At 39.6% G+C, this 16,184-nt stretch overlaps 1 protein-coding gene across 1 annotated transcript in view; it reads right to left on the bottom strand.

Moving 5' to 3' along the window:
- The window catches only part of rftn2 (raftlin family member 2), an 82,456-nt gene extending 68,447 nt beyond the window's left edge, over positions 1-14,009 (bottom strand). Inside the window, exon 1 of the mRNA XM_028807643.2 lies at positions 13,528-14,009. Within this exon, the coding sequence (XP_028663476.1) occupies positions 13,528-13,666 (139 nt within the window). The 5' untranslated portion in view covers positions 13,667-14,009. The remainder of the gene's footprint in view (positions 1-13,527) is intronic.
- Positions 14,010-16,184: the final 2,175 nt, after the last annotated feature.

Raw genomic sequence — 16,184 nt, 5'->3', positions numbered from 1 at the left:
ATATAGAAATTAGAAAATTAAGTTCAGTTAAAATAAATAAATAAATATTAAAATGTACTGAGCAGATATACTGTATGTGAATGTTTATTTTTATTAATATTTATATCTTGATTTTCATTTTATGTTTTCAGATGTTCTAACTGTTTAATTAATTTGTTATTTACTAATTAGTGGGTCTGACACTAAAGTAGTTGCAGCCATGATTCACTGTTGCTTGCCTGGGTGTCTGCTCGTTTTTCATTGCCATTATTAATATATAATAAAGGGAGCAAACTGCACAGAGATAGGGCAAAATATAATGAAATCAACAAAAGAGAGTTAAGCATTTACGTAAATATTAACAACAATTAAAATACTTCCAAATGGCTTTATAAATGTAAAAATCATGCTGCTGCGCTTTTCTTAACATAGAATAAGAGAGAAGGAAAAAATATCAGCTAGTTAAATGAGGTCAGTGTTATCAGTTGTTGTCACTGATTATGAATTTGGCTGGAACAAAAACCTGCAGCCACAGTGGGTCCCCAGGACAGAGTTTGAGAACCCCTGTTTTAAAATACATTATTAAAACAGCTTCTCCATGTCAAAGCCATGGGTGAAAATTTTAGAGTTAATTATTAGCCACACTTTCCTTCTTAATTTGGAGATATGTATAAAAATAAAAAATTAAGAAGTCAATCTCAAGGGAGAGAGTTAAACATGAAGCAGAAAAATGGAAAAAGGATAAGACTTGTGTACTAAGCAGAGTAAAACACCAAGCAGCTGTCTAAATTTCATACATAAACAAAATGCACACAACTGGTAACTTATGAGACTTCAAACTAACAGCAGAGGCAACAAGTCTAATTAAATGAAAAGCTGAAATAAAAACAGATTGACCAGCTATTTACCATGATAGTTCCCCATTACTTTCTTTGGAAAGCGCCAAAGTGATTTCATGACAATTCATCTTTATTCAAAATGTCTTCATTGAGTTAAAGCAGATTTCTTGTTGTGTAAACCTCAAGAGGACGTGCACTACACAGGATATACTGTAAATAAACTACTGTTTATGGAACACTCACAATGAAACATGTACAGGATTAAGGATTTACTTATTTTAAGAGTCTGAATTCGTATTGGAATATAACTAAGTGTATAAACTAATCTAGCTTCAGAGTAACAGGAGCCAAAACCATCAGCCCTGGAAAAAGTGAAAACTCACACTGTATCATTTGACAGTAACCAATTCATATAGAATGTACATTTTTGGAATGTGGAAAATCACCAGAGCACCTAGAGAAACATGTTGTGCTGGAACAAAAGTAATACAAATATTGTGCACAGATAGTAACAGCTGGGACTTGAACTGTGAAATTCTGAGCCTAGAGGCTGCAGTTTTAGTCACTTAGTGACCATGATACTAAATCTAAAGCAAAATCAAAAAAAAAAAACAAAAAAAAACCAAATGTGCTGATTTAGAAAAACACCTCACACAAAATACCTGCCAATTCTTCCCTCTTATGTTTACAGTGTATGATGAAGAGCCATTTGTGTAATGACAGGCTCACCTTTCATAACCTGCAGCCTCCCTCCTGGGCTGTAAATGATACATTTCAAGGTTATAGGTACAGAAAATGACATTTTGCTGGAAACCAAGTAGGAACTGAATATTATTTTTAAAAATATGTTATCTTTAGCCTCTGTATTTACCACACTCTTTGTTTATTTACTGGAAGAAGGATTCTGTAAAACATGCAATACAGTTGCCTAAATTTGTATAAGAGTGATCAGAGTGCCCTCTTCTACAAGAATGCAGTTAGTTTACCTTTAAGCCATGTAGTGTAAGTTATTTTCCATCTGCTGATGAGGGGGTCTGCCTTTGTGTGGTTTGTTTTTACACGCCCTTAACAACTTGAAATACCTGGGTGCATATTTCACTGTTACCGTGTCTATAAAAAAAAAAAAAAAATCTCTGCACATCTTGCCCTTGGCAGTCTAGGAAAGTGACTGTTGGGAAATGCATAAAAGCTTAAAAATGCAAAGTTTGCTCCATGGAATGCAAGGCTCATTAAGGAAAGGCGCTTCGGTTAGCTCTCTTGGATGACCAACATAGATTGCAACCAGATACACAGCACTAGCGGCTAGAAGCCAGGCTGATCTGGAAACCATTAGGCAAATTGTTTTGCTTGTTTCATTAAAAGAGCCCTCGCTCTGAAAATGACCATTGTTTGTCATTAACGGCCTTTTCTAAATAAACAGTATAGCCAGCAAAGGAAGGGTTACTTCACAAAATGACACAGAAATTATGGAAAAAAACACTTATAAAAGAAAGGCCAAGTAACTCCTAGTATAAAGAAGCTAATTACGAACAGAAACAATGCATTAGACAACAGTGCCATACTGTGACTGGTTGGTTCCCAGCACAGTGAAAAACAAACTACACAGGCAGACGAGTAAAAGGAAGTCAAAAGAAGGGCCATCTGAACAGTGGGAGTAACCAGGAAAATCTGAAGGAGTGCAATCTTAACAATAAAAAGATAATACTTCAATGAGGTATTCAAAATTTTAAACAAATAGACAATTGCTCTTCAATTTATTGTTCTAAAGACATACATTGGAGACACCACTAGAACCTTTTCAAAAGTAGATTGCAAATGCAGGTCAACACCCAGTTTTTTATCTTTAGCCTTGTGACTACAACTGAAATGTGAAGATTCCTGTCAGTTTACAGTGTATGAGAAACAAGCAGATAAATTAATAACTATGAACATAAACTGGGCAGAGAAGCTGAATTATAGCCTCCATTTCATAGTTTTCAACAGCCAGTAAACAGTACCTAGTGTAAAAGCTGGCACCTGAAAATAATCAACTAGGGAATTCCCTCTGATGCTATAACTTACAACCTAACTCAATCCCCAGCAAATACAACAAAAACAATGAGCAGCTTATTCCACGTTTCAGTGGAATTCACTTTTTTCCCAGGATAGGATCACAGCCTGGGCACCAGTCCAGCACAGGGCACACTCACACAACCCCTCAACAAAAAGACAATTTAGGATCACTGCTGCCCTAACAGCATGTTTATGGACTGTGGGAGAAAACCGGAGTCCTGAAGGAAACTCACACATCGAGAAAACAGAGCACCCCTCAGGCAGGAACTGAACTGGGCTGCAGGTGCTGGGAAGCTGCCATACTACTAAGTCGCATGAACAGAAAAATCACACAGAGTACACAAGGACTGATATGCAGAAGCGTCATACTTACTGAATAAAGAGAAACAGCTAAGAATGAAACCTGTAAAGGCCCTTTAGAAAAATTTTATACAAGAAAAGATAAAGTAGATACTAATGTATAAAAAATACAACTAAATAACAGCCTAAGATGGGACACAAGGAATTACAGCTATACAATCAAGTCCAGTTTTCTCCCATACTGCATATTGAAAAGTTAAGGGATACAACCATCTAAGCCTCCAAAGTGTGCAAAAACAAAAAGAATTACCCTTTTTACAAGAAATTTGCATAATTAAAGAAAATGTGATATCAAACATAAATGCATGTCACAAACTTTCACTGGATTTTTCTTTGTTTTATGTCTACATCACCATAAAGCAATTCATGAAATTAAGATATACAATACAAAAAACAAAACCCACTTTCACTTTTACAAAGATTCTTTTCTAGCTGCATGAGAAACTTTGCCAGGCTATGCTGCACATTGGCAGATCACAGGGTCTAGAAGCAGAACACCACAAGGATGTTGGTTCAATACCCACCTCTGACATGATGGCTTGAGCCAAACCAGCTACTTATCCTGTCAGATCTGCAATGGTAAAATAACATATTTATTCAAGGGCCCAAACAGCAGTATGTGATAGGTACTGCCGTTCCATTGATCCAGCATCTCGATTCAAATCTCATGTCGTGTCTTTGTCTTGTATGTCCTCCCTGTGGTTGCTTGGGTTTTCCTTCAGGCCCTGCAGTGTTCCTCCCACATCACCAAAGACATGCAGGATTTGTAAATGACTGATGCATATTAACATAAACAACTACGGCATTTTTGAGAGTACCACAGAATGATAATTATCAAAAGATTATATAAAAAAAACAAACTTGTTCATCTGTAAATCCATCTACATGTTACAGGAATGTAACAACACAAAAACAATGCAGGCACATAGAAGCAGCAGTCAGTGTTTACTCTCATTTAAACTGGAAAAAGTACAAGTATGAAAACATGGGAAAACGGAGCAGAAGGAAGTAGAAAATACTACAGCATATATCAGTTTATTCATGTGCAAGCTGCATTTTGTGCTTGAAAAGATGCTTGAAGAAATCTGGTAGAAACTGAATATGTTAACGAGAGCGGGCCAAGTGTCAAAGCCATCTAAAACAGTGTTTCTCAACCACTCTGTTGTAATGGGATCTCAAGCTGCTATTGTTTATAATGGTGGTGGGTCACCACTCCAATGATGGTGCTCAATTCCACCTGACGATCAAGCTCGATTCACCAAAGGAGAAACCCCCTCCACCAAGCCTCCCTCCCCAACCCAGTGGGTCGTCAAGACACTTACATGGGAAAAAGAGGGTTACAACACCAAAAAGGCTGAGACACACTGATCTAAAAGGTGATCCCAAGCACAGCAGTATGTAGCAGTAGTTGTGACACAAAGGGGCAAGGCCCAAAGTGTGTGAATGTTTAACTGTAAGTATAGGAGCCTAGAAAGGGAGAGAAGGCATTAAAACATGCACTTATACAATTTAATCAATTTTAAAATAATACATTCTTAATTAAAAAAGGAGGGACAGGGTTAAAATTTCATCTAAAAATAAAAAGGAAACATGGAAATTTAGCTATTTAGAGGCCTACATGCCATACAAGTGTCAGCTAATATAGCACCTCAAGATCAGGGAGGATGTAGCTGGCCTTCCTTACCTATTGAAAAATGGGAGAACCTGCCAAGAAGCCTTTTAAGGAAAAACTACCTTTTCTATAATGGTGCATGTGAAGACTCTAAAGAAACTTAAACCATTTTAGGATGCAAACACAGCAGAAGAGATGCACACTGTCTAAGTGTACCAACACCATATGTTGAGGTGTTCAGTCATTTTCAGAAATTTGCAGAGGTAATAAGCTCATTGTGTCACTTTAAACCCACCCCAGATGGTCCTTTATAGTATGATGCCATTTTATAAGCTGTTGATTGTCATCATAGTAGTGATTAAGCCAGATCTGATGCATGTCTTGCTCTTGATGTTGTCATTCACCCCTTGCTCTCTCTTCCTGCACCTCTGAACTATGTGGATTAACAAAATGGCCTGGACAGATAGATGAATTTAGAGGGGATTCAAGCCTCTAAGCTTGCTGCATGTCCTCTCCAAGTAAGTAATAATAAATTCTGTATTTGTAACACATATGAAAACCTAATGGGGCAAACAGATCTGCTTTGAAATTCAATAAATAAATTATACAAAATGAAAAAGAAGCACCAACTGCAACAACATGGGGCATGAAAAGCCTAAAAAATGGAAGGACACAGAATTGCTCATGGGGGTAGGTAACATTTAAGAAAATATTTTTGGGTGGAACACTCCCTTAATGTTATAAATCTGTAAACTAGGTTAGCTAGCAATTCTAATTTGAAGAGTAAAGGCAAACACCTGTTCTACAATTCCGCAATTACATACACAAGTAATTTACTGGAGTTCTTCTTTAGTAAAATGCCCTGACATTAGGAAACTGTACAAACAAGCTGTTTACAACTTGAAATATCTTGCATTTAATGTAAATCATATTAATATCATCAGTCACGGTGAATCCAAAAACAAGTATGAAGCCAGTGAAAACTTATTTGTGTTTTAGAAATATGTTTAGTCCTTTCTGTGTTCTGAAGTAAATAACACCCATCCCCTTTTTAAAACCCCAACCTGCGCCCTGGAAGATTTGACATATGAGAGCTGGCCGTTGTGTCCCCCGATCATACTGTTTCAACATATCAACAGCAAATAGTTCAAATAAAACTAAACTGACACTTGTCACACATGTGCGCTTGGAAGACAGGCTAAGGGCTTAACCGAGGACGGAAAACAAGAGGGTTTTTCGAAGTGCACTAACCTTTGATCTCCTTCTCTTCCAGATCCCCGTAGGGAAATCAACATACAGTAATTCCTGCTTCCCTTGCATAACCACTCCTCCTACCAAGGTCACTTCCGGCCTCAATTATTGGACCCCACCTCTTCCTCCTTGGCTATTATAAAAGCCTAACTCCTTTTGTGTTTAGTTGTCCCTGTTTTGGACATGGAACCAGATGTTGCTCTGGAGCCATTTATTGAACGTGTTACGTATTTTGCTTTGTACATTGTACAATATAGGGGGCAGTTTCCCAAACCTTCTTCTGCCTTCTTTGTGTATCCTTACACACTTTATTAACAGGATTCTTTTACTGGAATGCACACTCTTTTCTGCTTGTCTGTGTTAATGAGCCTTGTGAAGGAGTGGTGCACTGGAACTTAGGCTTCTTGCCTTACAATCAGTGCAGCGTGTATAATAACAACACATTTACTTTAATAAAATAAGTATTGCGTTAGGTAACTCTTTACTTAAAAAAAGTAAAAGTCAGATTTCTTAATACATGTTACTTTTAACGTTACCCCAAATACTCAAGAGATTGTGCTGCTGAATTTAGCACTGTTCATTCAGCTCACCAACATAAACTTAAGAGATTTCAGAAATATTGAGACAGATTATTTCAACCAGGAAAAGGAATAATATAATTGCCCAAGCATTTGTCTCAGAAAATGTATCTTGTGGACGCTTCTACCTGTGGCTGCTTAAAGCTTGTGCGAAGCTAAGCAGGCGAACAGAGTGCAATGGACATACACAGAATACAAAATCCTTACTGTAAATTTACCTTTGTTAACCTGGTTTCTCTAAACAGAATAAGGGTTTACATGGCGTTTTAGAAACCTGGTTTCTGTAAATAACCTGGTTATCGAGGCACATGTAAACACACACAGTGAGTGAAGTGTTGCCAAAAAGTCCTCTTGAGTTTTCCTTCTCCTCTCCGCAGCCTGTGGTGGCAATTGGAGTACCCTGAAAATGATGTGTTGTCACCAGCGATGGCCTCGTATGTCAGTTCTTTTTTATCTTTTCCTTTCTCTAAGAAATGCAGGCTGTATTGAATGGTAACCCCTTTGCTTGGTGAATTGCTGTTTATTTCATATTAGCTTTTATTTTTTGTAATCTAGGAATTGCAACTTGCTTGTATTTTTGTGGTGATGAATTTTGTACCCTTGTTCCCAAAAAGACCACTAGACCAATGGTTATTTGGTTACGTTGACCTCCTTTGTAAGTCACTTTCGATAAATTTGTCTGCCAAGCAAATACATGTAAATGGTGACCCAAGCTTGCCAGTGTGTATGTAGGTGTGTGTGTGACTGTGATAGTGCCCATCCTGGTCTGACTTCTGCCTTGCAGCCACGCCAGGATATGCTCCAGCTCCCTAAGACCCAAAGTTTGAATAAGTAGGTTTACAAGTGGGTGAATCGGCAAACCAGCAAGATGCCATAGCAAAATATGGTAACGTATCACAATGGCTCCCACATATACCAGCTCAGCATCAGGTCACACAGCTTTCATTAAGTGGATTACAAGAACTGAACGCATCCTCAGTCTTTATGAAATTCCCACACAAGGAGTTCATACATTTTGTGGTTCTAATATTTTAACTCAATAAAACTTCTCACTCCGAACTCTTTTTCCCACACAGGCAAGTCATCTACTATAGTCATTACTATTGTAATTACGAACTATGACACGTTCCTAATAGTTGGGAGACTTTAACTTTCATATCGATAATCAGTGTGACCCGAAAGTAAAAGAATTCATGAACCTCCTGGACTCTTGATTTGAGCCAGCACATTAGTCAGCCTACACACAAAGCAGGTCATACGTTAGACTTAGTAATTATTAAAGGACTAAAAGTTGATGTGAAGCAGATCATTGATATTGGTCTATCAGACCATTTTCTTTTACTACTTAATATAGAAATGATACAAAATATTCACGAGAAGCATATTGTTAAAAAACACTTCTTTGATTCATCAGCAGCTTCAAAATTTACAAACATTCTAAGCAACCAGTCCGTTTGTAGTGCTAAGGTGAGAGCTGCTGCTGACATAGTCGCACCTGACAAGATAGTTAAAAAAATCTTCTAGCACTGTTATACAGTTGTGCTTGAAAATTTGTGAACCCTTTAGAATTGTCTGTATTTCTGCATAAATATGACCTAAAACATCATCAGATTTTCACTCAAGTCCTAAAAGTAGATAAAGAGAAACCAGTTAAACAAATGAGACAAAAATATTATACTTGGTCATTTATTTATTGAGAAAAATGATCAAATATTACATATTTGTGAGTGGCAAAAGTATGTGAACCTTTGCTTTCAGTATCTGGTGTGACCCCCCCTTTGCAGCAATAACTGCAATTAAACGTTTACGGTAACTGTTGATCAGTCCTGCACACCGGCTTGGAGGAATTTTAGCCCATTCCTCCGTACAGAACAGCTTCAACTCTGGGATGTTGGTGGGTTTCCTCACATTAACTGCTCACTTCAGGTCCTTCCACAACATTTCGATTGGATTAAGGTCAGGACTTTGACTTGGCCATTCCAAAACATTAACTTTATTCTTCTTTAATCATTCTTTGGTAAAATAACTTGTGTGCTTAGGGTCGTTGTCTTGCTGCATGACCCATCTTCTCTTGAGATTCAGTTCATGGACAGATGTCCTGACATTTTCCTTTAGAATTCTCTGATATAATTCAGAATTCATTGTTCCATCAATGAAGGCAAGCCGTCCTGGTCCAGATGCAGCAAAACAGGCCCAAACCATGATACTACCACCACCATGTTTCACAGATGGGATAAGGTACTTATGCTGGAATGCAGTGTTTTCCTTTCTCCAAACATAACGCTTTTCATTTAAACCAAAAAATTCTATTTTGCTCTCATCTGTCCACAAAACAGTCTTCCAATAGCCTTCTGGTTTGCCCGTGTCATCTTTAGCAATCTGCAGATGAACTGCAATGTTTTTTTTGGAGAGCAGTGGCTTTCTCCTTGCAATCCTGCCATGCACACCATTGTTGTTCAGTGTTCTCCTGATGGTGGACTCATAAACATGAACATTAGCCAATATGAGAGAGGCCTTCAGTTGCTTAGAAGTTACCCTGGGGTCCTTTGTGACCTCACCGACTATTACACACCTTGCTCTTGGGAATGATCTTTGTTGGTCGACCACTGCTGGGGGAGGGTAACATTGGTCTTGAATTTCCTCCATTTGTACACAATCTGTCTGACTGTGGATTGGTGGAGTCCAAGCTCTTTAGAGATGGTTTTATAACCTTTTCCAGCCTAATGAGCATCAACAACTCTTTTTCTGAGGTCCTCAGAAATCTCCTTTGTTCGTGCCATGATACACTTCCACAAACGTGTTGTGAAGAGCAGACTTTGATAGATCCCTGTTCTTTAAATAACACAGGGTGCCCACTCACACCTGATTGTCATCCCATTGACTGAAAACACCGGACTCTAATTTCACCTTCAAACTAACTGCTAATCCTAGAGGTTCACATACTTTTGCCACTCACAAATATGTAATATTCGATCATTTTCCTCAATAAATAACTGACCAAGTATAATATTTTTGTCTCGTTTGTTTAACTGGTTTCTCTTTATCTACTTTTAGGACTTGAGTGAAAATCCAATGATGTTTAAGGGCATATTTATGCAGAAATATAGAAAATTTTAAAGGGTTAAAAAACTTTCAAGCACAACTGTACTATGGAGGACTCAAAGAGTGTCTGATCTAAAATGAACATGCCGGACCACTGAGCGTAAATGGAGAAAAACTAAACTGATTATCCACTATGAGATATTGAAGGTTAAAATAACAGAATACAACAAAATAGTCCGCCTTGAGAGGCGCTGCTATTTCTCTAGAATTATAAATAACAATGCTAGTAATCCCAGAGTCTTATTCTCTACAATTGATCGTCTACTAAATCAAGGTCACTCAATGGAATGCCTCCAAAATACTTCCAGTGAAACTTGAGGCTTTTGCTGTATTTTTTAATTACAAAATGAATGATATTAGAAATAATATACTGTAGTACATCTCACCAAAACTGATCCTCTTAAACCCCAGTACTCTATTATAAACAAATTAAATTCTTTCACCAGGATAGATTTACCTGATTTATATAAAATAAGCGGGCGTGCTAATTGATAATGTTCTTGACATAGTAAATTCGTCATTAGATACGGGGGTCTTCCCAGACTGTCTTAAGACTGCTGTAGTTAAACTTCTGCTGAAGAAAAATAATCTTGACTCCTCTGCTTTTGAAAATGTTAGACCTATTTCTAACCTGCCTTTCTTAAATAAAATTCTAGAGAAGGCAGTCATTATGCAACTTAATGATCACCTTAATAAACATGCCATTCTTGATAAGTTTCAGTCGGGTTTCAGAACAAATCACAGTACAGAAACTACACTCATTAAAGTAGTAAATGACTTGCGGTTAATGCAGACAGAGGCCGTTTATCTGTTCTCGTCCTCTTAGATCTGAGTGCCACATTTGATACCATTGATCACAATACTCTTAGAAATCTCCTTAGTCAATGGGTGGGCCTCTCTGGCAGTGTCTTAAATTGGTTTGAATCCTACCTGACAGGTAGAAAATTCTTTGTTAGTTCTGGAAATTATACTTCAAAGACCCATGATATTCTATATGGTGTTCCACAAGGCTCTATCCTGGGTCCACTGCTCTTTTCGATTTACATGTTTCCGTTAGTTCAGATAATCTCGGGGCATAACGTGAGCTACCACAGTTATGCAGATGACACACAGCTGTGTTTATCAATAATTTTAAATCACATATTAATTAGATTATTAGGACAGCATTTTTTTTCACTTAAGAAATATAGCAAAAGGTAGACCTTTTATAACATTGCAAGATGCTGAAAAATTAGTTCACGCTTTTGTTTTCAGTCGGCTAGATTACTGTAGGGCGGCATGGTGGCGCAGTGGTAGCGCTGCTGCCTCGCAGTTAGGAGACCCAGGTTCGCTTCCCGGGTCCACCCTGCGTGGAGTTTGCATGTTCTCCCTGTGTCTGCGTGGGTTTCCTCCGGGCGCTCCGGTTTCCTCCCACAGTCCAAAGACATGCAGGTTAGGTGGATTGGCGATTCTAAATTGTCCCTAGTGTGTGCTTGGTGTGTGGGTGTGTTTGTGTGTGTCCTGCGGTGGGTTGGCACCCTGCCCGGAATTGGTTCCTGCCTTGTGCCCTGTGTTGGCTGGGATTGGCTCCAGCAGACCCCCGTGACCCTGTGTTCGGATTTGGCGGGTTGGAAAATGGATGGATGGATGGATGGATAGATTACTGTAATGCACTCCTCTCAGGACTACCAAAAAAAGACATCAATCGATTGCAACTAATGCAGAATGCAGGTGCTAGAATCTTAACTCAGAAAAGAAAATCCGAGCACATCACCCCAGTTTTGATGTCACTACATTGGTTACCTGTGTCATTTAGAATTGACTTTAATATACTGCTCATGGTTTACAAAGCCTTAAATAATCTCACTCCATCTTATATTTCGGAATGTCTTACACCTTACACTCCAAATCGTAACCTTAGATCTTCAAATGAGTGTCTACTTTGAATTCCAAGAGCTAAACTTAAAGAAGTGGTGAGGCGGCCTTCTGCTGTTATGCACCTAAAATCTGGAATAACTTGCCAATAGTAATTCACCAGGTTAATACAGTGGAGCACTTTAAAACACTGCTGAAAACTCATTACTTTAACATGGCTTTCTCATAGCTTCATCTTAGTTAAATCCTGATGCTCTGTATATTCAATTAATCATCATTACTATTCATGGTGGCTCCAAAATCCGTACTAACCCTTAATTTCTCTGCTGTTCTTTTTCCTGTTTTCTGTGGTGGCGATCTGTGCCAGGCCCGGTCTTAGGTATTATGGGGCCCTAGGCGAAAGGGGGGTCCAGGGGCCCCCTGAGGGGGGTCCGCCCCCCTGGAAGCTCTGTGAAATGCGTGAAAATTAGACCAAGGAGTCGATCCGGGGCCCCCCGGACGCCGGGGCCCTAGGCGGTCGCCTACTTCGCCTATGCCTAAGGCCGGGCCTGATTGGGACAAATAATGCTGTAGTATATTTAAGTATATATGCCAATTGCTCACTCGGACAATTTGTTTTGGGGGCCCCCAAGAAGGCGGGGGCCCTAAGCTATAGCTTGTGTAGCTTATATGTAAATCCTGCACTGATCTGTGCCACCACCACCTAATCAAAGCCATGATGTCCTTACATTGATGGATTAAAAGCCAGAAGTCCACATGACCATCATCATCAAATTCTTACATGAGAACCCTGAACACAATGAGGACTAATTGAGTTAACTTATGTTAGGTAGAATGCCTAGAGGGGGCTGGGTGGTGTTGTGGCCTGGATCCCCTGCAGATTTTGGTTTTTTCTCCAGCCATCCGGAGTTTTCTTTTGTTTTTTCTGTCCCCCCTGACCATCGGACCTTACTTTTATTCTATGCTAATTATCCATCCATTTTCCAACCCGCTGAATCCAAACACAGGGTCACGGGGTCTGCTGGAGCCAATCCCAACCAACACAGGGCACAAGGCAGGAACCAGTCCTGGGCAGGGTGCCAACCCACCGCAGGACACGCACAAACACACCCACACACCAAGCACACACTAGGGCCAATTTAGAATCACCAATCCACCTAACCGCATGTCTTTGGACTATGGGAGGAAACCGGAGCGCCCGGAGGAAACCCACGCAGACACGGGGAGAACATGCAAACTCCACACAGGGAGGACCCGGGAAGCGAACCCAGGTCCCCAGGTCTCCTAACTACAAGGCAGCAGCGCTACCGTGCCGCCCTCTATGCTAATTAGTGTTCAATAAAAAGAAAAACGAATGAGCGATAATGGAAGATTTTTTTTTTGGAAAAATCTCGTTTTCCCTTTACTTTTATTCTGCCCAGGACTGGTTCCTGCTTTACGCATGAAGCTGCCAGGATTGTCTCCGAACCTCCACACTTTACTTATATTGACTTCTACGATGTAAAAGGGTCTGGGTCTGGACATTTGTCAGCTACCAGTAATTTGAAGTTATGGTGTATCAAAAAAAATTAATAAATTTAAAGCTCCACAAAAACACAAACATTTTGGAGTAGAAAGTGTCAGCTTTCACAAAAACAATGCCTACAGTGTAGGTTACCATGGGACTCCTTATGCACATTTTGTATTCTTAATGTAAACGTAATAAACTGCTGGGCCAGATTGAGTTTTCTTTCAGAATTTGCTGGACTCTTCGTGGACTGGACGCCGGAGCCTCGACTCCTTGCTCATCGTCTGCTCTGCACCCCCAACAATCATTCGTGCTCGGGCTTCTCGCCGCTTGACCGACGAGGTTCGGCCTGCGTGCGTTTGATTCGGAGTCGGCGAGGACCGAGCTACTTACCCTCCAGAGAGAAGTCCAGCAGGGTATATTCGTAGACGGCGTCGCTTTTAGTCTCAACTTGCGCTCTTTTCAGTGTGGAGTAGATCTTCCCTGGGCTGCTGTCGTCCGGGTCCTCCAGTTTCCTGAGTCCGCACCCCATTGCGGCTAACGGCCCCGGTCTCTCATGAATCCGCTGGCAGTACAACGGGACGTGGGGAGAACGTCCAGGAATCAGTCTGTCCGTCCGCCCGCCCGCAGCTCCGCGAAATCTGCCACTGCCACGTCAAATGAGTCCTGGTGAGGAAAAAAATGGGAAAGAGAAGAATTCTGAGTCAACTACACTGCCAGCTCCGACTTGGAAGAAACTCGCGAGCACGACTCCGTGCTACCGGCAACTTCGCGGAGCCGAGGGAGGGCGGTTGTCCGAAAGGAAATCACTCCTGGGAGAGGAAACAACTGCACTTCTGTTAGAAACTGGGGGAAATGGAGAACGTAGTAAAAACGCGCCTGCACGTCCTGCCCCAAATGGACGCGCATTTCTCTACGTCTCCCCGCCCCCACTAAAACGGTCCTGAGAGCAGCGCCCCAGTTACACTATAACACTAAGGTCCAGAAATATAAAGACTTCAAGAAAAAAGTTGAATAACATGTAGCTATATTTAGGCGAATAAAGTTTCTTTGAGATAAGTTTTTGTTCGTCAAATATTTACATTTTGTGCAAGAGGATGCCACTGTAAATACATTATTTCAGAACCACGAATAACCCACTTAAAATTAAAATACAGGGTAAAATATGTTATTTATTAAATTAGACGGTTAATGGAAAGTAATTTAAAACTACTGCTGCATGGATTTTATACTGAGTGGGCACCTCGGGTGATGTGGACGCTTTATTGTTTTATAGACGCTTTTCATTAACAGGTATGGTAATATTAACGACAGAAAGCATACATCGACTTGTATTATATCAGGTAAGTTCATTACTTTCGATATTGCACATGGTATGATTTACAATCAATAAAATATTACTGTAAAATTACACTGATAAATTAGAAAATCCTTGTTAATCATATTGTCGTGTTAATATTCATAATTGATAACTTGAATATCACAATCAAACCTAGACAACTGTTCTTATAAATGCTAGTCTTATTGGAAAACTAAGCACACTAGATACGTTTTTTATTTCTAGATTTCTTTTTTGGCAAATTTGTTGACGAGACTAATTATATTGATTTATCTATCGCTTCTTTCTTTTTCAATAGAGATAACTGGTCGTACATTATCAAACCATATGAGCAATGGCAGCTGCTGTTAGAACTCGTAAGCAGGGCGCCATAAAACTTGAAGTACGGGTCGAGCTTTTGTAAAATGTCGCGTATATTAACTGCCGTGTGATGTAGTATGGTGTTGTATCGTGTTAGTTATTATTAATGTAATGAAAAGTCAAGCAAGATGACACCTCTTTTTAACTAAAATGATGATAACATGCAAGTTTTCGAGGTAACTCAGGTCCCTTCTAATGCAATAATCATCTTGCCTGAAGAAGAGGCCCGAGTTGCCTCGAAAACTTGCATATTGTCATCTTTTTAGTTAACCAATAAAATGTATCATTTTGCTTGACTTCTTGTTGATTCCGTGAGATGTAATTCACTTTAGTTTATCATTTGTTATTTCATACAGCACATTGCATAATAAGTAAACGAAACAACTAAACTAGAATATTTAGAAAAGATCTTTTACAAAGTTTAGGAGCGAACTTTCAGCAGCCGAGTCCGTGCTCCCGAAAGGAAGAACGAATGGCAAAGTTTTATCCGCTGAACGTCAATCACGGGCAAACTAATAAATAAATAAACAACATAACAGTCAGGTTTAAAATGTCGCAGGATTTGCATTAGGCAATATTAAAAGTAACCCCTTATAGTCTTACAGTTTCATATACGCAGTAGCCACCACTGGCTTAGAGAATTGTGAATCCTGCATTCATTCTGAGTAACTTTAAAAACGTCTTCATGTTAAATATTGGTGCAGATCAATGCCTAATATCATAAGTATTCCACCATTTGGTCATAAGGCTAATTTCTTTTAATCAACTAAACTAACATACGCACCTCTGTAATGGAAGGAAAAGCAAATTCATGGAGAGCGCATCCTCACCTCAATCACGCTTACTTTAATAATCCGCGTACACAGGAACAAGATAATAAACGGTACGAGTCGTGTTTCTGAGCTGCTGACTCTCGCTCTATTTATTTTTATCTAACTTCTCCAAAATTGTGCGCAGGCGACCCAGCGTAAACGATTGATGACTAATGATTGATGTCTGCTTTCTTTCATAGCTTCCATTATATGACAGATTTACTTTTAAGCATCCTTTTCGAATGGCTCATTTATGCTGATTGATTAAATAAACTGTCCGCAGGCGTAAAGGTTACCAGTGCTGTTTCGCCGCTTCGGGAAACCGAACTCCAAGCCCGGAGTATGCACGTTCTGACCATTTTCGGCGTGAGGTTTTTCATCCCATATCTTAAAGACGAACCGGTTTGTGTGTGTGTGTTACCAGCGATGGACCGGCGTCGGTGCTGCTTCCTGATTTTCCTTCCGAAAATGAACAAAACTTGTGCAGAACCTTGATGAATGGAAAAAATAACTTACCCGACGTAATCCGTTCATAAGAA

Source organism: Erpetoichthys calabaricus, chromosome 8 (assembly GCF_900747795.2).
Source record: "Erpetoichthys calabaricus chromosome 8, fErpCal1.3, whole genome shotgun sequence".
NCBI lineage: Eukaryota > Metazoa > Chordata > Cladistia > Polypteriformes > Polypteridae > Erpetoichthys > Erpetoichthys calabaricus.
Note: the sequence above shows the minus strand (reverse complement) of the source record. Positions and strands in the feature narration are given on the sequence as shown.